Genomic DNA, 25,511 nt, shown 5'->3' with positions numbered 1-25,511 from the left:
TATGTAGCTTAGTCTCTCTTTAGTAAGGTCGTGGCGGCGACAAACGCCTGAAGATATTGTATTCGTGTATTCAAAGTACCGAAACGTTACAAAATCGGGGGGTGCTCGGCGGCGGGCGCCCCTGCTGACTAGAGGTACCGACGGGCCGGCGGTAAGGCACGGGCGCCGCTCGCCCCCCGGCCGGCGGCGGCGGCGCGGCCGGTGACACCGGGCGACTGCTCCGCACGGCGCGGCCCGCCGGCCGTGCGGGCTGTAAAACTCCAGCCGCTGCCGACTCAGAGTCGAGCAGCTGCTGACAACCGTCACGCGGGTAAGCTCGGAGAGTTATCGAAAAGCACACACGTCGCGGCCGAGTCGGGCGAACGCAACCAACACACGCTAAAACTATGACCGCTACTAATTCGTTGTCGTCGACGCGGAAGTTATTCATTTGTTTGACTGCAATCCGATTGCACAAAGAGAACGTTACCACAGTGTTGCGTTCGGCACTCAGTTTGATCCGGTAAAATTTGCGCCGATTCTCGGCAGTACACACTCCCATAATCACACATCTGTTTAACACAAATTAAAGGGAACGGCTCAGAAGATATACGCAGTTCCCCTTGTAGACGGTCGCCACCACGTTAACAACTCTGGCGACACAGGCGACTGAAGCGAGCCACTCCGTCAATCAGGGTCAATCGTTCCTCGAACACGTAAAATCGAACTGGATCAGACAAGACAGAGCTGTATACCATATCTCGATAAGAATTCGTTGCATCCAAATGCGATGCTACAATCGTCTATAACTCGACTGAGTCGTCAGCCGGTCTTCGGACCGTTTCAGCGCCTGTTCAGCTCTGACTGAACAGTCCGGTCGGTGCTCTCAGCCCATGTATCCGGGCTCGATCAGTTTGTCCCAGTCGGTGGACTGCTGAAACACCTCTCGCTCCAGCCAGCGCCGGTAGTTGGCCTTAAAGGCGGGGGTCAGCTCGAGCGGCGCGGCCAGCACCGAGCTGAGCGAGACGTCCACCGGCTCCAGCTCCTCCTGGGAAAGGCACAAAGCACAGGAGAAAGGGTCAACAGAGGGTCAGAAGAGAACTGCCATACGTTTCGGTACCAGCTCAACGGTTCCAACTCCTTCTGAAGCCAGTACACTACACTCAGCGTACGTCTTCGCTATCAGGCACAATCAGGGAATCAGGATGAAGGCCGTTCCTAAGTTTACTTAGTGTGGAAAACGGCCGCAATGTTATTTTTTTTTTTAATTTATTGGTATTCACTGAGCAATGGTTTGTCGCCCTCAGTGCATTGCAAAAATCGTCGCATTACCATTGTCAATTTATAAAAGTGTGCTCGCCCGCATCGACGACTATGATCTATCGGTTATGTATGAAGGCAGAATAAATATACATGAATTAGTCATTTCGGTAGCCAGGGATAGATAACCTCTTCGCCACCAGAAACAATCACCGACCCGAGGTCACTGGGCCTCCAAAAGCGGCCCCACGGCCTCCTGACTGATACCACATTTCGTCAGCCCGCGACAGTCGTACCAGGCCGGCTGGATGTGCGTCACTCCCGGAGCAGGGACTTCCCCCTCGCCGTGGCCACTCACCAGGCTCTCGGGGCTGTACCGGCGGGCGATGAAGTGATCCACCTTGGAGCGCAGCGCCCGCTCCTCGGCCTCGTAGTCCCAGGGACGCGCGTCTACCTCTGGAGAACAGGAGGGAGGGAGGCGGGCGCGGGGCGGGCAGGGAGTGTCAATTTATGGGGTCCGGTAGCAACGGTCAACGATGACCCGGGTACTCGGTATTGGACGGATAATACAAACAGCTTGGGACACAATTATCATAGAATCGTGTCAGGTTAACTGGTTCTTGTGGGACGAGGAAGTTCAGAACTACCGTAGCAGTGACACGTAAATGATAAGTCAGCTCAGGCTGTAAAGTGTAACGAGAAGAATGTTCAGATATGCGACATGCGTGCTATTGCTTTGCAGTAGCATGCAATTTCTGAAACCAATATCCAGTTCCTGTAACGTCGGTGTCTCCAGGTCACCATGAAAAAGCTGTTTGGTGTCTCCTCATGACAGAACACAAGTCGCTCTAATTACACAACATAGTCTTTTGTTTGCATCTCTACTGGTCAATTCCAAAACTCTTATGTTTACATTTCGCTACATACCTTATTGCCACATCAAGCCAATTCAAGTCTGTTGCAGCCATTTGGTGATGTCTTCATAGTTCTGGCACCCAAAGCGGTAGGAGTGTAGCGGCATCAACCACTCTCCCCTTATACCACTCTCCTTGCATTTTGGCAAAAGTAGGCAGGTAAAACGGTGGCCATGGGACGCACTGAACACTTCGACAATCCTAAAAAAAGCGTATGGAGAGAACGGCACGACTCCCGTGTAGCTGGCACACCGGCACCCGAGCGGACGAATATAAGGGACATTTGGCGTCACGGACAATCACCAGACACTAGTCCGCACGAGGTTAAAGTCTCCGCGCACCAGCCGATGTTGATCGATGACGACGAGCATTGCGTAGTTTGTCGCACGGGGGCCCAAAGCACGGCTCGTGATGACGTCAATCGCTGGAGAAACCCAGACTGCCCTTCAAATATACATAAACTTACAAAGCATACTTATGACTCAGAGTCAGACCACAATATACCAGTGAATGTCCCAGCATCCCGGACGGACTCAGCCCAGACCCAAGACCAAGCTGAAATATTCCATTGAGCACAGACAGACACACAGGCGTCCTCTTACGTCACACGGTCTCCCGAACGCTGGACAAAATGCTCCCTTGCCGCAACACCCAATCCAGCCAAACAAGCACAGGCATAGTCGGTACCAGAATCCGCTTGTATAGCCCAGTACAAGCTATACAGCTGTTGGACTTGTAAACGAGCACAGAGGACATACACCCCATTATGTACATACCCTTGCAATACGCATAGAATCCCGGCGATTTCAGGTCTGCAAAATGTACGCGGGAAATTCACGTACAGAAACCGGTAGAAAATCCGACCCGCGGCCGAATATGACCATCGGCATCGAGTAAATAAAAGGCAAGACAATTTGCTATTGTACTGTATAACGTAAACGTTGTGAGGCACAGCTGAATATGCTCAAAGAAAGCAACTAAAACTATAGAGAAAGTAGGCAAAAAGAGGTAAAACCAAACTTAAATGCTTCTGTATGTATGCATGTATGTATGTATGTATTGACAACAAAAGCCTTCCACATAATGGCGTGGCGATTACGGCTTCTGCCAATTCACCGTTCCCTCAATCGTTCCCCAGTCCTCCAGCTGTAACCAGTCTCTACCTGTACCCAGTCCCACGTCCTCTCACCGTTTCCGAAGGCCCAGTCGTCCACCAGTCGGTGGCGCACCTTCGAGTAGATGGCGCTCACCGTGCGCATGTTGGACTTGCGCCACTGCCGGCCCAGGTACTTGGTCTGCATCTTGAGCAGCTTCAGAGTGTACACCTGGCGACCGGGCGGTGGGCGAGTCAGGGAAAAGTAGGGACGGTAGACCCAAGCACGGCACAGCGGGGGATAATCAGATAATACTCTGAAAGTGGACAAGCGCAGTTGTGACGATCAGCGGACCACCAGCTGTCGATATGTAGCTCGTCCACGGCAAAAAAAAAAACTATCAAAACTATCCGTGCTGCATCAAACAGAAGCATGTGATATATAGTACACATGGTACACATGCTTCTGTGATATATAGTACACATGCACATGCCGCCGATTTAGAAGTAGATGCTTCTAAATCGCCGGACAATGAGTATCAACTACAACACTACAATAACACCAGAGTGCCGCGGCCCCGCCGGTCAGAGATCGACTGATGCGTAGACTGCTGACTGACCTGCATCATAGCGTGCTTCACTCTCAGCGAACGTTTCAGGATGGGGGCCGACTTGAACACCACCAGCATCTGTAGAGAAACAGCAGAACACTCAGTTTTCTAGTCTGGTCCTTCCACGGCCGACCAGGAATGCCCGGAGACTCGTCATATGACAAAACAAGAAATCGGCATAAATACGTTACATGAAACTCCAAATCATCAGATGCATCAGTAATCAGAGCCCAGTGATACAAGGGACGCGCGTCGCCAATGAAAGTCTCACGACACATACTCTCCCCACGTCCCTCTCTCCTGTCCCACCCGGCCTGCGTCCACCCCGACCTCCTCCAAGCCTCTCTCACCATGATGCGCGAGTGTTTCCACTTGCAGAGTTTGTTGAGGATGCGCAGCAGGTTGATGGAGGTGAAGACGTTTCTCCAGCAGTAGGGCTGCTCGTCGCCCAGCTGCAGAGTCTCAGAGGTGAGGTCCACCTGCGGCCCCAGCACGCAGCGCGGAAAGTCCAGAGCCGAGATACTGAGCAAAGGACAAAGATTCAAGCTGTAAACCCACTTTAGTGTGCACGAAATAGACAAATGTGCAAAGAATTGACGGAAATGACTGCAAGTTGTTTCGGTAGCACAGCATGTCAGTTACAACTCTCACTATCGTCGCGTTGAGTGAAGATTCAATATTTGAATTTTACTAAGGCTCGTGTACGACGCACAAAAAAATACCTAAGCGCTAAGCTCCCTGCAGTGCAAATAAATATTATACATTTTGGCAGTGCGGATGGCTGATGCTATAAGCAAGTAGCCGAGCACGGAGTCACAAGTCTTTATGAAAAACAGTTAAACAAAGGGCCCTGAAGAAGCATCAACAATACAGGGTTAGTTTACCCAGCACACATCCACACCCCGTCGCCACATTCCGCGCACCTGTTTTTGGCGGTGACGTACTGGACGGTGTCCTGGTTGAAGAATTTCAGCACCAGCGGTATGCAGTTAGCGAACACCAGGTGCTGGCTCACGAACTCGAACTGGTAGACGTGGTTCAGCTTCAGGTGCTTCAGCAGCAGCAGCAGCACGGCCGACACCGCCTTGGCGATCACCTCCTTCTGACGGTTCACGTCGATCCCCAGCTTCATCGAGTGCAGCACCGACACCCTGCCACCGGGGAAGGGGGGGGGGGGGGTAAGACGTTGTCAGGTTGTGCTTCCGTGTTAGATCGATGCAGCACTTAGCGTATCCCAAAGTCCAGAAATGCATCGCACCATATTAACCAGCGTCTAGCTAGAAACAAAACAACTGGGTTGCTTGAACAGTGAATGTGTTTAGGCACAATTACGCATCCAATGCATAGGTTCTGTAGAGAACGTTATGTGTGAGATTGGTCTGGAAACAAGACTCTAGACTATGTTGGCAAATAAATACCTGTTTGTCCTTACAAGTAACAAAATTCTACAAGTGCATCGCAAATTAATCTCGGTCCCATCATAAAAAGTTCAACGCGTGGCATTCTTCCAAACTTAGCCGACCAGAAACCACGTGATGTAGCCCATCAGCTCGACAGTACTCGCCATAAGAACGCACCAGCGTCCCACCGATCGCTCCAGTCGCCCCGAGGCCTCAGCACGGCCACTGTCCACCGGCCCGACTTACGGCATCTCCTCCGGCAGCGTATCGGCCAGGATGTTGATCGAGTCCGACTTGGTCTTTGAGGTGGGCGCGGCGGCCAACAGGACCTTCAGCAGCGCAATCATGTACTGCGGCAGGTTCGGCAACATCCCCTGCGGCAGCGGCAGAGAGATGTTGGACGTACCAATGAAAGCAACAGAAATTCGCGAGGCAGTCACCAAAGGAGTAGGCGACATATGCACTAGCAGAGATGTACCCTACCGCGCTAGTTTTCACCATAATAGCTGATAGCTCTGCATAACAACATCACACGCCGTCTTTTTACCAGTTCTTTTTATTTACTTATTTTTACAATCTTTCATTCTGTAGTCGCCCCAGTTTCCCGTCCGATTCACTCACGGCGAAGAGCAGTTCGGCGGCCGTCTGCGGGACCTCCTGTTCGGGCCGGCTGAACGGACTGGCACTGATCTCCTCCTCTCGCTCCACCTGCACTTCGGCCAGCGATCGGTACAGATGCTGCCGGGGGAGAGGAACACGGCGTCTGAACACCGCGCCTCAGATAAAGATGGGTACAGGTGCGGTAGGGGAGAGCGATATGGTGAGGGTATTACAGAGCATCTGAACACATCTGCCATGAATGACAATGACCATACGAGCCTATGAACTACGTGATACATCAGCATGAAACATCTGCTGAGCCCTCATGTGCAATTGCCACTGCAAGCCAAACCAGAATATCCTTGCAACATTTCTGCGATGCAGCCTGCGGGCCAGTCGCGGTTCCTCCCAGCCTGAGCACGTCAGACACACTGTCAGACGTGTCCCACCCAATTACAATTACAGAGCACAATTACAGATGGACGTCCCGGTCGAGCCCATCCAGTCCGTCCGTATACAGCCCCATCGCGTACCTTGTCGAGGATGTAGCGTCCCTCGAGGATGGGCTGCGGCAGGCCGGCCATCGACTCCAGGTCGTCCTCCAGCCGAAAGCCGACAAACTTTTTTCGGCTGACGGTCAGGTACTCCTCGATGTCGCGTCGGTGTACCTTCGGCTTCCACGGCAGAGCTGACGGACAGAGGGAGCAGATTTTGTACAGTACAGCACGTATCGCAGTACAAGAAAACATGAGATGACGTCCAACACAGTGCACACCCTCTAATGTAGGCGAAGGTGCCCCCCCCCCCCTCCTCCTGGACAGATGTCCCTCCCACCCACTTTGCCCAGAGCAGACCCTAGTCTGCTATAGGAGTCATGGGACACCTACCTCCTCCGACTTCTGGCTCTCAAAACCACCTCTGCCGTGGAGGACGGGCATCAATCCCACGCACCTCCTCTGAAGGCTCTCCTTCCAATCACCCCTGTAGTGAGGAACGGACGTCTCTCTGCCGTGGGACATGATCACGAACGTTCCTTTCACCCACCTCTACCGTGATGGACGGGTGTCTCGGGCCGGGGAGAGTCGCAGCGCGGCGGGCTGCGGTCCGGCTGGCCCGGCTGCCCGGACCCCGTCTCCGCAGACTTGCCGCCCTCCTCGGCGACGTCGGTCGAGTCGTTCATCGCGTCCATGGCGTCTCCGTTCACCACCTTCGACTGAGGAGAGCGGAAACGCGCCGTCATCTAACGTCGCACCAGCAGTCGAGCACTGATGGGACTGAGGCAAATCATCAATAACTGTCATAGCCAATAAAAACCATCTAGTAAGTTACTGTGGCACATCAGTTATGTGACATTGCACCCGGGTAATGCTTTATGCATTCTACCGCTAGTCACAAACACCAACACCCACCACTCGTACCCAATCCTCCCAAATCAAACACGCATCCTTCTGCTAATTTAGGTGTTCGTTCATTGGGGTTTACGGGCGCGTCGACTGCGGTGGTCATTTTGCGCCCATAACGCTGTACTGGTAAAGCGGATATGTCAACAGAGAACTGACGAACTGAAGAAGACTAGGACTACCTGAGATACGTTATACTAGTAAAACGAGTATATCACAGGAAAACTGATGGATTGAATATAAGAAAAGATGCTGCCGGATAAAACCCAGGGTGAGTCATCACCCAGCAGGTGGCGAATGGTGGTGCCTGGGGCAATGCGGCCGAGGCAGCGTGTCCGGTTTGGTTCGAGGTGCGGGCAACTTAAGAGAATGTGAGTGACTGTGAGCGGCACGGCACAATGGCTACATGTTGGTTGATTATCTCCACGGAGGAGATAGCCATGCGTTGCATACGTATGCCCTATCCGTAGTCTGCAGAGGACCACTTCATGGTGTCTTTTGCCTTGAAAGCAGGACTGCCAGGGCTCCAGAGTAGGTTTCACCTTTCGTAGCTTCTCGGATCCATGGAGACGCCACTCTGTCTGCCAGCTAAACGTCGTAAAAGATCGAACGGCTGGGTAAAAATCGTGAGCCGGCAGAGGCAAACGACGGAGGCAGGGGGCCGCGGCCGCGCGTCTTGCGGCCGCGTCGGCAAGCTCGTTGCCTCTTATGCCTACATGGCTCGGTATCCAGCAGAACTGGATGAATTTACCTGCTCTTTCCACCGACGTAAGACGAGATAAAATGTCTTGTACTATCGGGTTGTCTGGATTAAAACTCCGTAAAGATAAGAGGCTGCTAAGGGAGTCTGACAAGATCAGATAGCAGGAGCTGTCAGACACCTCGATAAAACACAAAGCCTTCTCAATCGCAACGAGCTCGGAAGAAAAAACAGAGGCAGAAGTTGGCAAAGAGAATGTGCGTGTGTCATGACCAGTCACAAAAGCGCAGCCGACACCATGTTCTGTTTTCGAGCCGTCTGTAAAAACCGAGGTAAAACCATCATATGAGGCAATGTGTTCCAGCGCCCGTGCTCGTAGTGTGCATGGCGGCTGATCGTCCTTCCTGATGTCTGTCAGTAAAAGATCGATTCGTGGATACGCATTTCTCCAGGGCGGCGAGGGCGCGCTCCATGTGCGCCTCACGCCGCGAAGAGAAATGTTTGCTTTTGAGAAGAGAGCTTGCATACGTCCACCGAAGGAAGTCGATCGACCAGCCACTCTGTCAGACCGACTGATCTCTCGCGAGAAGACATACGGGTATGCCGGGTGCGAGGGAAATTGACGAAGTTTTAAAACATACCGCATGCCCAACATCTGGCGACGGAAAGATAGCGGTGGCTCGTGAGCCTCAGCCAGAACGCTGCTTGTTGGCGAAGTACGGAAAGCACCCGTAGCAACGCGAAGTGAGGCATGGTGAATGGTGTCAAGCATTTTCTTACGCGACTCGCTGGCGCTGTCATAAATGAAACTTGCGTAGTCGAGCTTTGAACGTACCAGAGAGCGGTAAAGTAAAAGTAAGGTTCGTCGGTCAGCTCCATACGACGTACGTGATACACATGTTAAAATATTTAGAGTTTTAAAACATCTCTCACGAAGAGTTTTAAAATGCTCGCTGTACGTCAGACGTCTGTCAAAAACAACACCAAGAAACTTTGCAACCGGCTGCGTGGGGATATTTCGCCCGTAGAGGCGGATTCCAAGATCAGGATCGTGGCAGCGGCGGCGGCAAAAGTGAACAGCCACAGTCTTTGAAGTTGAGAACTTAAGGCCATTATCCTTGCTCCACTTTTCTAAACGCGTCACAGCAAGCTGAAGTTGTCGCGACGTGTGCCGCACACTTGAGGCGGAGAACCATACCGCCAAATCGTCAACAAAAAGGGATCTCCCTATAGCCGTTGGGAGTCTGTCGCCAATGTCATTAATCATGATAGCAAAAAGTGCCACACTCAAGACGCCTCCCTGTGGAATACCATTCTCCTGAAGGTGGGAGCTGGACAAGTGGTTTCCAACCCTGACACGAAAGGTGCGATAAGATAAAAAGTTGCAAATGAAAAAGCCCATACAGCCACGGATACCATAGCTGAGAAGCTTCCTCAAGATGATCTGCCGTAAAACTGTGTCGTAAGCAGCCTCAATATCAAAAAAGATAGCCCCAAGGTGTTTCTTTTCGGTAAAAGCTGTCCTCACTTCGGTGTCAAGAGCTAAGATATGGTCAACTGAACTGCGGTGTTTCCTGAAACCACACTGCGCGTCCGTAAAAATGTCGTTATGTTCCAGAAACCAACTCAAGCGAGCATTCACCATCTTCTCCATTAACTTGCAAAGGGCAGAGGTCAATGAGATAGGACGGTAGTGAAGTGGGTCAAGTCCCGACTTGCCAGGCTTTAAAATGGGGATCACCGTGGCCTCTTGCCATGCTGCAGGAAACAAACCGCTCTCCCATAGCGAGTTAAATATCGCTAACAGTGTTTCCAGGGCGATAGAAGGAAGGTGCTTCAACATGGAATTGTGAATGGCGTCTGGGCCCTCGGCGACACTTCGAAGCGAGGATATGGCGTGCTTCAGTTCAGTCATTGTAAAAGGCTCGTTATATTCTATATGTTCGTCAGTGGAAAAATTCGCCAAGCCAAGCTGGGGCCGGGCTCGCCCTAGTGCGGGCTGCGAGGGAGCGTCACCCCGGCAGCGCTCTGAGAGTGTTCTAGCTATAGCCTCCGCGACATCAAAAGGATGTATTATATCAGAGTTGTTCATCCTCAGAGTCGGAAGTGGAGAAGAGCTGAGCCGTCCCGAGATGCGCTTTATGCGTGACCACACCTGGCTCGTCGGAGTAAACCGGTTTAAAGAATTAACGTAGGTGCGCCATGATCTGACCTTTGCCTCTTTGATTGTGCGTCGTGCAAAAGCCCGCGCTTTTTTGAAAGCGATGAGGTTCTCCATGGTGCTGTTTCGGTTAAACTGCTTGAAGGCGCGTTTCCGTGCTCGGATTGCGTTCCTACACTCTTCCGTCCACCAAGGGACGGGAGTGCGGTGGGGCTGTCCTGATGTCTTAGGGATGCACGCTTCGGCGGAGCTTAAAAGTAAAGACGTAAAAGCTTCCGCCGATGGAATACAGCCGTCGGCACTGGACAACGAGGTTTCCATCAAAACGGAAAACTCGGCCCAGTCGGCTTTATGCAGGTTCCACCGTTGTGGGCGCTTCCCCAGTGTCGGGGTATCCTGGTACGCAATCCACACCGGAAAGTGGTCACTGCCGAGTGGGTCGTCATGTACCGACCAAGAAAAGAGGTGAGCTAGAAGCGGACTTGCCAAACTCAGGTCAAGCGCCGATGTTTGGCCGGAAGGCAGAGTAAAATGGGTTCGCTGCCCTGTATTTAAAATACAAAGCGACTCATCGCAAATAAAACTTTCTAAGGCACGACCACGTGGGCCGATGTGATCACATCCCCATACCGTGCTATGAGCGTTGAAGTCGCCCACCACAAGGACTGGTGCCGGGAGCTCACAGAGAAGGTGGCGCAGTTCTGCCTCCGGGAAAGCTGTACCAGGAGGGAGGTATAGCGAACAGACTGTGACTTCCCGGCGGTATAGGTGCACTCTCACAGCTACTGCTTGCAGAGGAGAGTTCAGAAGGAGCGGTGTGACTGGCAGACTGTGGTGCACTGCTATGAGGACACCACCATGCGCTATAGTGTCCGAATGCAGGTCCCTGCGGAAGACGGCATAGCCCCTGATGGTGCAAGTCATAGTTGGCGCCAGCTTGGTCTCCTGGAGACAGATTATGAAGGGGTTGCGCCCACGTATGACCGATTGCAAGTCCTGGAAGTTTGGCTTTAAACCTCTACAATTCCACTGCAGGATAAAATGTGCTATAGCTGTAGTTTTGAGCGCTTAGGTAAGCGAAAGGTGTCTAAAACTGTAGACTTTGGCTTGTGTTAAAAGAGGGCGAGGACTTAAAAACGCTCCTCGCCGCCGGGGCCCGGGCTACCACCAAAGACCACCTTTGGACGGCCCTCGCGGAGCCTTCCATCGGCAGACCTAGGACGGCCGGTAGCTCCCGGTTGAAACTTCAGCCGCGAGCGGGGGCTACCGTCGTTTGTCGGCGATAGCTCCCACGGAAGTGTGCGCTTCGTGGGGCGGCCTGGGGCGGGCGGCGGCCCCGCCGGTCTCGGTTCCGAAGGTGGCGTGCACGGAGGAGGCCGAGACCCCGACACCTCGCCCGTGGAGGGCGCCGGAGGGGCACCGGAGGGACGCTGTGAGGGGGGCAGTGGGGGCGGTGGGAACGGAGGAAGTGGAGGGGGTGGTGGGGGAGGTGGGGGAGGTGGGGGAGGTGGGGGAGGTGGGGGAGGTGGGGGCGGAGGTGGAGGAGGCGGAGGTGGAGGAGGGGGCGGAGGAGTAGGGGGAGGTCCCAGCAGAGGCGACGGGGCCGCCCCCGGGGCATCAGAGCCTCTATGGGACGAAGACACTCGACGCTCCTCAAGAGCCTGGGCAATCCGGCGTTCCCGTCTGGCGTCCTGCTCTAACCGTTCCTCCTGACCGCGGCGCAGCGCAGCCATCACTGCAGTCTCCCTTGGCGGGGGTCGGTGCACTTCAGCAGACGTGCCCGGGGCCCGCTCAGCGGAGCGCAGTGGCGAGACCGGGCCCCGGCGACGACCCCGGGCGAGGGCCCACTCCTCCTCCTGCTTCCTGCTTGGTGACGTCTGTGTGGCGGTGCACGACGACGCTTTAGAGGGCTCCTGTTGAACTGATGAGTTGCTGTGACTGTTGGCATCTGGGACAAAACAAAAGCCGAATGACTTCAGAATCGCTATTAGCTGACCGATGCTGTTGTTGGCGTCAGTTTCAGTGGGGCAGCGCTGTCTAGAACCGTTGGCCACACTAGCATAAGACCGCTTGGGATGGAGGGCAGCAAAGCGGTCTCGGGCCTGACGAAATGACAGCCTTTCGGTGACCTTCAGAGACATTATTTCTTTTTCTCTCTGGAAGGCCGGGCATCGCCCATCAAACGAGGAATGTGGAGTCTGAGAGTCGTCACAATTGACGCATCTCAACTCAGACGACGAGCAATCGGCACTGCTGTGATCAGTTGCCGCACATCTCCCGCATGCCGGTCTGTTCCGACAGCTGTCTCGAGTGTGACCGAATCGAAGACACTGAAAACAACGCATGGGACTCGGGACATATGGTCGAACTTTCACGGACAGATATCCTATCATCACCTCCCTCGGCAGTTCCAGCGAGTTGAAAGTCAGAATGATACTATGCGTGGGTGCGAGAGCGCCACTTCTCTTGGTGTAGATGCGGCGGGCGGCGGAGACCCCAAACTGTGACAGGCCTTCGGCGATCTCGTCGTTTTGCATGCCCTCCAGATCGTCGCAAAAAATGACCCCTCGGCTGGAATTTTTCGTGCGATGCGGCGAAACGCTGACCGAAAGGTTTACTTCCTTCCTGCTCTGCTGATCCTTAACTGTGTATGTGAAGTGAGTAGCTTTCAGGGCCCTTTCCGCCTCTCTATCGTCAACAAACTCTACTTCGATGCCTCCGTCTCTAAGTTTTTCACACCTCGCAATCTTACCAAATCTGTCACAGCCCTCTCGTCTCTGAAAGGGAGACAGCGACGCGAGTTTTCGTTCGTCGGATGTGAATATAAGAACTTTTGGTCGTGCTCCACCGACTGCACTAGGTGCAAGGGGTTCAGCCGAGGCTGTGGTCCGTGGGGGTGCCAAGTGAGAATCCATGGAAAGTGTAATTGTTTCGGTCCCGCAGCCTCCCACCCACCTCGGAGCCCAACTGGGGGACGGCCACACTCCCCCGTAGGGTGGTGGTCCGCCAGGAGTACTGCAGGACTATACGGGGGCCGGGACGCCAAAAGCAGCAAGACGAAGCCGCCGGGTACGGGGCCGCGTGAGCCGCGGCCGCCGCAGAGCCATGGGGCACGGGACCGGACCTGATCCCGCGCGCGGACATGGATACGGTGGCGCTAAGCCCCGCGCTGAAGGAATCAGGCGGCCCCTGCACCCGGCGGCAACCCCCCGCATACCCGTCGCCCAGCCCCCTTGACCCCGATTAGCCAGTGCCGCACAGGGCGACGCCTGACCGGCCGATTTCCCTCATGCGAGGCCAACATGGGGCATCCCGCAGATCCGGGGATTGGCGCCAAAGGCATGTGTTGGAAGGCTGCCCCGACTAACCCGCAGGGCAGCCCCCTCAACGCCCAGACATCCTCTCCCCGGTCTTTGGGCCGAAGGTACGGCTAGACCGATAAAACCAGGGGAACCAGAGAACAAAGATGAGCGAGTGCAAAAAAAAATAAATAAAAAAATGGGGGAGCGTTCGAAACCGATGAGGCAAGCAGCCTGCAAGACCGGTACAGCGTAGGAAAACTGAAAACGCAATCAACGCGAGTATCCGCAAAAAAGGCAACAGACAGGTACAAAACAACCAAGAGCAATTCACGTGAAAAGAGTGCAATGCAGCAAACTGGCAATGGAATCGTGCACAAGGAAGATAAGCAAGTGTAAAAAAAAAAAAACTGGGGAAGCGTGCGGAACCGGTGAGGCAAGCAGCCTGCAAGACCGGTACAGCGCAAGAAGACTGAAAACGCAGCCAATGCCAGTGACCGCAAAAGAAATATGGGCAGCAAACGGGTACAAGACGACCAAGAGCAATTCACGTGAGAAGATGGCACGATTAGAGATTGGAATCGCATTATGCAATGGAATCGTGCACAGAGAAGATGAGCAAGTGTTAAAAAAAAACTGGGAAGCGTGCGAAACCGATGAGGTAGGCAACCAAATGAGAGCAAACCAGCCAGGTGAGAAGACGGCAACGCGGCCGACTGGCAGTGGCATTGGGCAAACATCAAATCCAGCAAATGTGGGCAAAGTCAAGATCACACATATGGCAATCAACGCGAGTATCCGCAAAAAAAGGCAACAGACAGGTACAAAACAACCAAGAGCAATTCACGTGAAAAGAGTGCAATGCAGCAAACTGGCAATGGAATCGTGCACAAGGAAGATAAGCAAGTGTAAAAAAAAAAAAAACTGGGGAAGCGTGCGGAACCGGTGAGGCAAGCAGCCTGCAAGACCGGTACAGCGCAAGAAGACTGAAAACGCAGCCAATGCCAGTGACCGCAAAAGAAATATGGGCAACAAACGGGTACAAGACGACCAAGAGCAATTCACGTGAGAAGATGGCACGATTAGAGACTGGAATCGCATTATGCAATGGAATCGTGCACAGAGAAGATGAGCAAGTGTTAAAAAAAAAACTGGGAAGCGTGCGAAACCGATGAGGTAGGCAGCCAAATGAGTGCAAACCAGCCAGGAGAAATTCGCGTGAGAAGACGGCAACGCGGCCGACTGGCAATGGCATTGTGCAAACATCAAATCCAGCAAATGTGGGCAAAGTCAAGATCACACATATGTGTATCTAGGGCTGAGGGGGGGGGGCGCTATTCCACTTCACCCGAGTGTGCCCGTGCGGTGCGTGAGAATGCAGAAAAGGCAACCAATGAAAATGCTCGCAAGAAAGCTGGGCAACAGACAAGTGCAAAAACTTAGTGCAAACCACGTGAGAAGACGGCAAGGCAGTATAAGCTGGCAGTGAAAAGAAACACCCGGAAGGAGCGGAACCGGGCGCAAAAAAGACACTCATCAGAAACAAAGGGAAAAGAGAAACCAAGAAAGGTCTGACTTGTCGTCTATCAATCCAGGGTCGAGTCCGGTTGTAATCGAGCATGAGTCAAGCTGGGGCCGAGGGGGCGCTACTCCCCTTGCTGGCGGAGGTCAGGGCCGCTGCAGGACGCGGGCCCAAGGAACCCAGGCCACCGCCAGCCCCCTGCGGGGCCAATCTTGCAGAAAATCCATCCGACAATCAAATCAGAGCCGAGGTCGAACGCAAGTCAAGCTGGGGCCGAGGGGGCGCTACTCCCCTTACTGGCCGAAGTCACAGCCGCCGCGAGGCCAGAGCCCAATGGTCCCGGCCAAGCAACGGCTCTGACCACGGTCAGCCCCCTGCGGGGCTAATTTAGGTGTTGCTGTTCAAGATCGATCCCTGCTTCCGACGACGCCTGATCAACCCCTATTCTCGTCCCTTTTGTGGCCGCCACCGGCGCACCCACCCGTGTGAAGCGGGGCCTCTGCGGGCCGAATACGGCATCCACCAGCTGTTCGACGGGCGCCGGCGGAGGGCTGGACGCCCTCATGGTGCGCGTCCGCTCGACAGTGTCCTCGGGAACGTCTGGGAGGCCGGCGGCGGCACGCGCGGCCGTCCGCAGCCGGCGCAGCTGGTCCGAGCCGCCCAGTGTCAGCAGCAGCACCTGGGGCAGAGAGGGGGGCACGGCGGGTCAGGTCAGACAGCAGAGAGACGCATTGAGATGTACACAGACAAACGAACGGGGACGAAACCATACGAGGCAGGCGAGCTCAATGAGATCAGTAGCTGGTACGTCACCTCACACACATCTAAGCAGTTTGAAAGACTTCCGAAATGCACACAGGGACCTAGCTAACTAGGGAGTGAGCTTACTGAACCCTAACGCGGCGGCTGCTCGTGACATGGCAGGGGAGGATACATCCTCAGGCGACGTGCGTCTCTCAGCTCGTACAAAAAAAAAAAAACTGAAGAAAGATGAGTCGCAGCAATGATAGTGGACCTAGCGAAAAGCTGCAGCTGGCGATATATTCCTCAGACGGGCAACTATACCCCTCGGACTGAGGCAATATTGACAGCCCAACAGTGCAGACACCAGCCGCCATTCCCCATACCTTCCAGGTGAGCAGCAGCACCTTCTTCATGGGGAAGTGGGGCGCGGCGCCGCTGCAGAACCGCGACACCATGCCGAGCAGACTGACGGCCAGCAGCTCGCCCGTGTCCTGCGGCTGACCTACAGGCACACAGCAGACAAACAGTCGGAACAGGGTGTCATAGTTATCCTGGTCCGGATATGCAAGAGATATAATCAACTAAGCATTTAATCACCCGTGCTGCATGGAGCAAAAGGTACAGTGGGCGATCAGCATATCAACGCATTCTGCTATTGGGTGTTACCAAATGCGATAGACGAGGCATGGAAGTTCCGCACTGGGCTAATAAACGAATCAAAGTTATACTCTTATACATAATATAATCAGAGGTGTCACATCCAACACTTCCCAGACAGTTCCCAGCAAGATCGCAAGAGTGGGCAAAGTTTCACACATTCATTGCGCCAAACGCCACACAAAATCTCAATCCACACACGGGCATTTATGACCTAGAGCTCAGCCGGCGCACTGATGGTCACAACCCGTCAGCAGTCTCTCCGTCCCCGCCTACCGAGCTCCTGTGTGAAGGCGTCCCGCAGCCGGACCTCCTCCGGCGGGTCCGAGTCGCGCACGTGCCGCATCTGCTCCACCATCAGGTACAGCACGCTGAGCAGCACGCGCAGGTCACTGGAGTCAGCCACCGAGACGGCCAGCTTACGGACGGCCGTCACCGGCGCCGTGCCGCTCCTGGTCGGAGGGAGAGGGGGAGCGATTACATGGAGCAGGTAAGGATAGAATGGCGACTGCATGACATAAGTTATCGTTGGTACACGGTGGTCCATAACAGCTCGACTGATTCTTTTATAAAGTAGGATCGCGCTACTCTGAAAACGGCAATGCGGTAGTATACAATCTAATCCTAATTTAGCATCCATGAAGACAATAAAATTCATCTTTTTAGAAACTTCCATATTCGCGTAACTGATTTCAATGTCGGCGTGGCATCCGTGGAAAAAATAGGCGTCCGCAGGAAAGATCATGAATATGGGAAAGATAACAACCAAGTTACTCAACGAGATCAGAGACCCTAAAAAAAGAAAACACTCGCCTCTCAAATAAAAGACAACATAAACAGCACCCGATCCGACCATGCCTATTGATCGCAGGTCCTACTCACTCGATCTCTAGGTTGAGTATATCGATGAGTACGGGTAGCACGCCGCACTTGTACAGGAGGAGCGCGTTGCGTCGCGCCCAGCTCTGTACCTCCTCAGGCGTGTGCAGGTCGCCCCAGCAGCCCTGGCTGATGTACAGGATCGCCCGGCTGGCTGAAACACGACCGACACCCACTCTAACCAGACTGCACTCTGAATTTGAGCGATCCAGGACATTGAGTTCTTGGTCGCACCCATCACAGAGACGGCTGTATCCGCTCATCAAAGGGTCGTGCTCATCCGTGAAACGGCCGGGCCTATCTATGATGCTACCGTATTCACCTCTAGGTCGTAGGTATATTCTCTCCCTCAGGGTCCTCCATAACTTTGATAGGGTTGTGCATTTTCCACCGCTCCATGCCTCTGACAAGCTCAGAGTCGTTTGTAGCGCACTCTGAGTTATCCAATATCCATACCTCTGACAGACTAGTGAGTAGTGTCTGTCAGTGTCTTTCTAGTGTCTCGCTCACCTCTGAGCCTGTCGTCGCGTCTCGCCAGCTCCACCTTGTCGACCAGGCTGAGTAGGACGGTGGTGCGCTGCGCCTCCGACATGTCCGGCCACCGTACGTCCAGACCCAGCTCCGACACGGCGTCACTGTAGTGCTGAGGGAAGGAGGCAGCACGGAGAACAGCGTCAGCGGGAGAATAACGGGCAGGAACAGTAAAATCGAAAGACGCTTATGCGAAAATTATTGAAGTCATTGCAGAAGATGTATACTGAGTCAGCTATGTTTGCGAGTGGAGCTTTGCAATCATTATTCATCGAGGTACACTGATTCAATGGTACACATTGAACGTTGCCACAGAAGCGGCTTAGCATCTCGAGCATTTGTTCAGCACAAACAGTGCTTACGTCATACGTCATGCTGGTTGAGCAGTTCTCATGACTCACCTGCTGGTTGAGACGTACACATTCCTCACCTGCTGGGCGAACTCTGGCAGCTCGGTGAAGCTGTATAGCTCAGCTCGACTTACCTGCTGGTTGAGGGCGAACTCTGGCAGCTCTGTGAAGCTGTAGAGCTCGCTGACCTCCCGCTCCAGGCTGTCGGCGTCGGCGTACACGAAGTCCAGCTCCGGTATGTCGTCGGACGGACCGCACTGGAACGCAGGGAGACGGCAGGGCGGTCAGCGGACGGGGCCAGCTCAACAGTACGGTATCAACAAGCCATCCTAGAAATCATCACTCGCATCGAAAACACATTAGGAACCACGGAACATCCCCTTCCGGGACGACTGACATCACTCCCAATTGGTGTTCGGTGCTGAAAACCGTCATCGTCCAGAAGAATCTTCTCATGAGGTGAAGTCTATTTCCCCATCACGGTAAATGGCCAACCAGTTAATCGTATGATTTACTGGGCCAGTGAAAGTGACCGAGTTTTACGCAGTTTGTGGTCTCCCGTCAATTAGAGGTTTCATGACGCGTGAAATGTACCGTATGTCGGCATTCGTGGTTCTACAGCCCCATTAGCCGGTGCCCTAGAAGAAATTATGCATATCAAAACGACGACGTAACTTAGCTCATAATACCCGTTTCATAGACAATCTGGTCGAATCAGGTCCCTCCATATCCCTGACCATGTCCTGACTCACTCACCTAAAATTCCTTAATTGGCCCCTACGACTACCTTAGTAGTTCGTCCCCATTTTCCCAGAATGCAGGAAAGCTGTAAGAAATCCATAAATACGGCAAACCTATCCATTATCTGTAGCAAATCCATTTGAACATCTTCCACTTTCTTTCAAAACAAGAAAGTTCACAGTTCACAGGTAACACATTCGCGGCTAGCGTCAAATGGCATGTTCCCACTTTCCACCCTCACGCCGTGAGAGTCGCTCTACATTGTTACAGCCGCTGAGAGCTGGATCACATGCACAGGTCGACCGCCGCCAGGTCAAAGGTCACACCAGAGTCGGCGTCTGAGGTCAGGGGTCACCGACGAGCGCGCCACAGCCGGCATCTAGAGAATGCCAGCCCGGCCGCCAGAGAACTCCGGCGTACAGTGGCGAACCGGTTCCATGCCGGGACGCTGGCCGCGGCTGGCGGTGGGGACGGACGGAGATAGGGTAGACACTAGACATGGAGCCGACCGATGGCAGAAGGTGGAGGGTTGACACGGTCCGGTCTGTAGAAGAGCCAGGGATCGGTGTCATAAATGCTTTTTCATTGCGCGTTTCGCAAAGAGGTACTGTACCGCGAGGAGCGAGGTATTCTGTCTCCCCCTAGCCATAGGCACCTCCCGAATCCATCCACCCAATACAAACATGTCGACTTCGTAGCTTTCCAAATCCGTTCACTCGTACAAACTCGTCCACTCCACACTCTTCCCAGCTTGTCGCCCCATCCAGCGCCGCTAAAACCCACTAACCCCCGACGCTCCCGCTTCCCACTGCTTCACGAGTCCGGTATCCCTAAATTACGTCCATCACGCAACCTTGAAATCCCGTCCATCGTCGCCGCCTTATCGCCGCCGCCTTCCGATCCAATCTGTCCCGTCCCTCACACTACCGTCCCTCCCGTCACCCCACGATCCCGTCCATCACCGGGTCAGGTCAGTGACCGCCGGCCTGGAAGCGGTCCGAGATTATTCATTGGTGGCGTGCGCCGGTCGGCCGACCCGCTCGGTGCCATTACCATAACACGGTGAGGAGTACTGTGTTGTGACGCCGGGCGCGGGGGCTCGGCGGCAGCTCCGACGTGCCCGTGTCCCAGCTCACAGGCGAACAGCCCGTTCACCCACTGACCCAGACCCACTGTCGGCTCGCTCCCACCGCCACACCGTAATTGCACGCTGAAAATAGCGCAGCCACTGGAGTGGAACACGTATATTGGCATTACACGACTGTCATCAGACCTGGCTGCTGGTAAATAGCGTGCCGGGCGCTGCAGGCTGCCGCCAGCGGGGCGTACCAGCCGTGCAGCGAGATAGGTATTCAGAGGAGCCGCCCTCGTGCAACGGACGGCACGGCGTCGGACGGAGTCTGAGAGGGCACACCGGTCAGAGAGGACAGAGAGCAGCAAGTAACTGAACATATCGACATGGATACAGCAGCGAAATGAAGAGGATAGACCCACTAATGCACTGAAAAGAACAACTCAGACCTGGCAGGTAGTCTAAGGAAACAGCAGCTAGCCAACGTGGAAACATCGATGGAGAACAAGAAACAGTCAAGAAACACAATCTTTGGCACAAACGGTACGGTCCCACAAGATGAGAGAATAATCCATTGTTCACAGGACTAACTGTCCTGATGATTCACAGGAGATGCTCATAGTTCATGACCAAGTCCTAACAGCAGAAAAGTTGACGCGGTCAGACTGGCTCTGGTTCAGTGTCCACAGTCAGCAGCAGCCGTTGGTCGCCGCGCGTCCGCTGACCATCCATTACACCTGGGATAGAGCGCACTCCTTTGGTGACCTTGATGTGTCACTGAAGCGGCGGCCCGGTCCCCACACGAGTCACGCACTGATTACAGCCGCCGCGGGCAGTGGCGCGTCAGCTCCGTCTCAGGTGGCCGAGTCACTGCCGTACGCCCTCACCATCACTATCATCGCACCATCATTAGGCGTCCCGGTCCGTACAGTGGTTCTGTGGTGGCTCTTCTAACGTCAAACCATCGAGTCATCGAAGGAACCAATCATGAACATGATCAATCCCTGGTTCTTAGAATCATCCACAGCACATATTTCTCACCCACACACACTCACTGACACCCCACCTGACCAGTCACGCGGGTGACTCGGGCGAAGCCGGCGCGTCGGCCGGCGCCGGCGCCACCTTAGTCCTGTCGCCGACGACGAGCCGCTCAAAGTTACAGAGCAGAGAGAGCACCACGAGCCACCAGTAGGCGAGCAGTGCCAGCGCGGCCGTATAGGCCAGCACGGCAGCCAGGTAGGCCGGCTCGGGCCAGCGGGCGGCGTCAGCCAGCAGCACCCCGGCCCCGGCCAGTCCGGCGGCCAGCACGCAGGCGTACCAGCTGAGCCAGAGGGCCAGCAGGGCGCGCAGCCGCGCCAGCACAGCCACCATGAGCGCGGCGTCCATCAGCAGGCCGCAGACGGGCACGGCCACGGCGCGCGGCGAGCACAGCAGCGCCAGCAGCGGCGCCACGTGCGCCGGCCGCGGCGCCACGCCGGCCGCCCAGCCGCACACGGCCAGCAGGTAGAGCAGCTGGAACAGCTGCAGCGCCAGACCGATCACCAGCGCCGCCTCGCGCAGCGCGAAACAGCCGCAGCAGCGGGTGACGCACGTGGTGCGCGCCGCCATCCCGAGCTCGGGCGGTCGGTCGGCGCGAGCTCACATTGTCTGAGAGGCCGAGCGGGCGGCGGGAGGGGCGGCGAGGCGCAGTACGGCGCGTCACGAGATCGTGCCCTCGGCTGCCCTCCGCGTCTCCCGGGACACGACCCGTAGCAGGGCGGCACGACGGTCACGCCGGCGTCACTGAGCGCGCCGGCACCGGTCCTGCTCTCAAACGGATGATAGACAAAACAGCGCTGCTACTGCCGAGGTCCGTTTCGTCCGTCACAGAATCCCTTACAGCTCCTGACTATCTTCGCAGCCACTAGCGGTGACAGTTTCGTCGGCACAGCTGTCAACAGGAAGTTGACAGGTTTTATGACATCACTGCGCGAGCACTGACGGTCACACGGTTTTCCTCCACGTCGTTACCATTTGTTGGCAACCCGGATCCAGATATTTCAGCAGATCAGACTCCAGCTCAGGGTCGCTGAAGCGACTCCTGAGTCTCGATCTTCCGTCGCTGTGCAGTCGCGCCAGGAGACCGTCCTCCCCGCTCCCCCTCTGCGGGCCTGTTGTGACAGTCGGGCTCCCGGCCACTTCACGGCGCTCGTTGAAGGGCCGCCGCGGGCTGGTAGCGGCTGCTCCGGCGGTGATCTGTAGCGTACCGGTCGCTCACCCGCCACCTTCGGTCGCCGGCCAGTTCGAACTTCGAACCGGTCCGCCAGCGTCCCCACCGGACCCGACGGCCCGGCGGCTCCCGAGTTCACCCTGACAACGGCCCTCGCTCAGCGAGATCACCTCTCCCTCGGTACGGCACACACGGCTCTAACGTCGACCCGCACACGACTTGAGATCGCGCCGCTGACGGATCGGCCCGCTCACCGTTACGTCTGGCCCTCGTAAGACGCGACTCGCCGCGCGCGCGGCCGCCCCGCTCCGGCCGCCGTGTTTCGGCAGTGGAGGGATTCAGTGCAGCGGCACCGCGCTCCGTACAACTGCCGGCGCTCAGCGCAGTCGGCCTCACAGGTGACCGTCGAGGGGCGGCGGGGACTGAACGCGTCTGACCGTGGGATGGATATTGGAGCCTGCCGCGCCGGGGAGCGGCCGACGGGGACAAAGGGGCGGGACGGCTGAGCCTGGGAAGGGACCAGGGGGCGGGGCGGGCAGAGAGCGGAGAGTCAGGTTACCGGAAGCTAGGCGGCCGGAGCGGACCAGTTTTTGTCAACGCTGGTTGCTCATTGTTGCGCGTGGATAAAAACAGACGCAGCGAGGCAGGGGAGCCTCCGGGCCCATCAGCCCGATGGTGGTCCAGCACCACTCACGTGGAGGGTCTGGGAGGCACGCCATCCCGACAGGCCATTATTGAGGAATGCCAGATGGAGAAGATTGGGAGGCGCGCCGGCCAAATAGGTTCACAGAGCGATCAGCGCACCTTTGGTAAGTGGAAGGATCTATCGACTACCGTCCGAGCGCAGCGATGTTTGTTTCCAGAGTGACGGGCAGGTGCTTAGCTATTTATTTGCCCCTAGTGACCATCCCCAATCCCTAGTAGAAATCTTGCAGCCCCGATTGCAGTCCCCAACTCTTGACGCGAGGGATTCGTTTCGCACGCTCGTCATATGCCGGACACACCATTCAACTGGGCCAGTTACCATCACAATTCGTTCAATTTGATTCGTTCAACCGTTGTGACGTACCACCAAATGGTAGGCCTTACCGGCTACAAAGCCGAACATCAGCGCACAGCAGAAAACGGATACCGGAGTTGAGCGATAATCAACCGCTCGGCCCTCGGGGCTCTGAGGCCATCACTGCGGATCACGATCAGTACCGGACATCACCTGACCGCTGACGGCCGACAGCCCGCGGGATTACCACCTCAGCATTACCATAAACCCACCGGAATGGCTTTCCAGTCATGAACGGCGCCTCGGTCCCCAGCTGACGACCGAGTGGTGACGAGACGGCCCGGCCGCCAGACCCAACGACGGTGCCGTGTCAATAGCGGCAGTGGGCGGTGAACCAAAGGGACAACTCAGAGGTAAATGATGTTGAACGAGTACAAAATGAAGGAGATGAGCAGACGCATATAATCTCCATCCGTGGTGACTGGCGACGAAACCAAGTACCAGCAGCCGGTTTTGTTTCTACGGTACAAAAGCAAGAACTCAGACCGACATTGTGTCGCCTCATCTGATTTCAAAAACAAACACTCACACACGACTTGGAAAAAAATTACAACACAGCCGTACAATACCTAATCGTTATCGGTCTTTTAGCAATCGAACCAATCACACTGGTTCTCTTGCAGACCCTTAGAAGGAGGGTGAGATTTACTCGAAATACCAAGAAGAGCAAATCTCACACAAGTGAGGATGCCAAGAAACCCATCGATCCCATATCGATACGCTATTTTGGCGAATAGGAAAACGATAAACATAACCGAATACTTTCTGGCAAGAAACTAGCCAGCCTGACCCATGTTTTCCTTTGAAACTCCATCGATGACCACGCCTCTATGAAACACGCATCGCTAATCCCATACAGTGAACCCCGACAACTGCTCCCAGCTCCCACACAATGAACGGCGGTCGCACTCACCTCCGAGTCCTCCCGGTTCCTGATGATGATCTCGCGCAGTTTGGGCAGGCCGCGTCTGCCCAGCTCGACTCCCGCGCCGGGGCCGGGAGACTTGGCCAAGTCCACGCCGCCGCCCAGGCTGCTGCCGCCACCAGAGGCGTTGTCGTTTCCGTTTGTATCCATGGCAAATGATGCAGAGTTGTACTGACAAGCAGCTTCCACGCAATGTGCTGGTGCCTCAGTACTTCAATGGCAAGGAAATGCCAATGGCTGAGACATAATACCCACTCTCTTAACCTCCAGCAGAGACGAATGGGAATAAATCTGAAATGAGTCAATAATCATTGAGAAATGTGTAGAAATCAGGCTAGGCTGAAGTAGAAAAATATTAATAAAATGCCAATAGTACTTCCAGAAAATTGAAAAGCAAACCACCTTTGAAATTGCATGAACATCATTTCATTTGAAATCTTAAGCTCCAACCATCTATTGGCTAGTACCATGGTGGATAGCATTATGGCATAAAACACTACCTACCAGGCATTGGCAATTTGGATTGCTAAAAAATCATTAGCAAAACTGGACGCCTTGGGGGTTCCCATGCACCAAAATCTTTTGCAAGTGATTTTGCGCAAACATTGCGACACGATTTGCACTAATAGTTGGTATTCTTATAGCAGATGTCTCACATGCTGCCACTGGTTTGGGAAAAGTCGCTAGATTCGTCAGGTCTGGAGGTATTTCTACCAATTTGCTATATAGAGTAGCCCTCCATGTTTCCGATCGGTAATTACATAATGGTGATTTCAAAAACGGAGTCAGTTTTTCTGAGGGGGAGGCAAGGGGGAGGGGGTACAAGTACAACAGATAGGTAACTTGTTTCCTGGGTACGTCTGATCAGAGCCAGACTTGCAGGGCGGCGTTTGGAAAGCTTTCGAGTAGACAAGCCTAATTAGAAATGCAAATTAGCGGATACTGGGGGAAAGTGGGTGGGGGGATTGCCCCTTGACCGATAGCTTGGGAACGGCTGATCGGAGCCAGGCTTGCAAGGCGGCGCTGGAAAGCGTTCGAGTATACAAGCCTAATTAGAAATGCAAATTATCAAGGTAAAATCAATGGGATACGGGGGGTACGTGGGGGATTGCCCCCCTGACCGATAGCTCGGGAACGGCTGATCGGAGCCAGGCTTGCAATGCTGTAATCGATGCATTAAAACACATCAACATCAAACCCTGCAATCATCCAATAAATATGAAGAAAAGTATTTAATGTGCATTTTGCTAACGCCTTTTATAACTAGATAAAGACGCTTTTGAGAGGCGGGAACACAAAATCGGATAAAATCACACAAAGCTATGACAAAAAATAATAACCAAGAGAATAACAAGCAATAAAGGCAATAAAGCAAGGAGGCCGAAATATTGAACAACGTTT

The 25,511-nt window shown here is 54.5% G+C and overlaps 1 protein-coding gene across 8 annotated transcripts; it reads right to left on the bottom strand.

Annotated features, from left to right (window-relative positions):
- Positions 1 to 52: 52 nt before the first annotated feature.
- Positions 53 to 25,511, bottom strand: LOC122390849 (striatin-interacting protein 1 homolog). Of its 8 annotated transcripts, none has more exons than XM_043384201.1 (19): positions 25,463 to 25,487; positions 24,099 to 24,401; positions 18,235 to 18,357; positions 17,730 to 17,862; positions 17,223 to 17,373; positions 16,617 to 16,792; positions 16,067 to 16,185; positions 15,421 to 15,618; positions 6,902 to 7,070; positions 6,391 to 6,545; positions 5,879 to 5,995; positions 5,504 to 5,631; positions 4,781 to 5,008; positions 4,208 to 4,379; positions 3,867 to 3,935; positions 3,343 to 3,478; positions 2,930 to 2,965; positions 1,598 to 1,695; positions 53 to 1,027 (listed from the first exon to the last, which is right to left on the bottom strand). In XM_043384201.1, the coding sequence occupies exons 2-19, from the start codon at positions 24,258 to 24,260 to the stop codon at positions 866 to 868; spliced, it is 2,532 nt and encodes an 843-aa protein (XP_043240136.1). In that variant the 5' UTR covers positions 24,261 to 24,401; positions 25,463 to 25,487; the 3' UTR covers positions 53 to 865. The 8 variants fall into 8 exon arrangements, with proteins under 8 accessions (XP_043240136.1, XP_043240137.1, XP_043240138.1 ...); XM_043384202.1 differs by having other exon boundaries at positions 25,451 to 25,469; XM_043384203.1 differs by lacking the exon at positions 25,463 to 25,487 and adding an exon at positions 25,386 to 25,429.

This window comes from Amphibalanus amphitrite, unplaced genomic scaffold (assembly GCF_019059575.1).
Source record: "Amphibalanus amphitrite isolate SeventyFive unplaced genomic scaffold, NRLGWU_Aamphi_draft 000412F_arrow, whole genome shotgun sequence".
NCBI classification, from domain to species: domain Eukaryota; kingdom Metazoa; phylum Arthropoda; class Thecostraca; order Balanomorpha; family Balanidae; genus Amphibalanus; species Amphibalanus amphitrite.
Note: the sequence above shows the minus strand (reverse complement) of the source record. Positions and strands in the feature narration are given on the sequence as shown.

Excerpts from the sequence above, each read along its gene's own strand:
- LOC122390849 (XM_043384201.1), bottom strand. The coding sequence starts at position 24,260 with ATGGATACAAACGGAAACGACAACGCCTCTGGTGGCGGCAGCAGCCTG. Across the intron at positions 17,863-18,234 it reads AGTTCGCCCTCAACCAGCAG|CACTACAGTGACGCCGTGTC; the intron begins GTAAGTCGAGCT and ends TCCTTCCCTCAG. Across the intron at positions 6,546-6,901 it reads ACCCGTCCATCACGGTAGAG|CTCTGCCGTGGAAGCCGAAG; the intron begins GTGGGTGAAAGG and ends TCTGTCCGTCAG.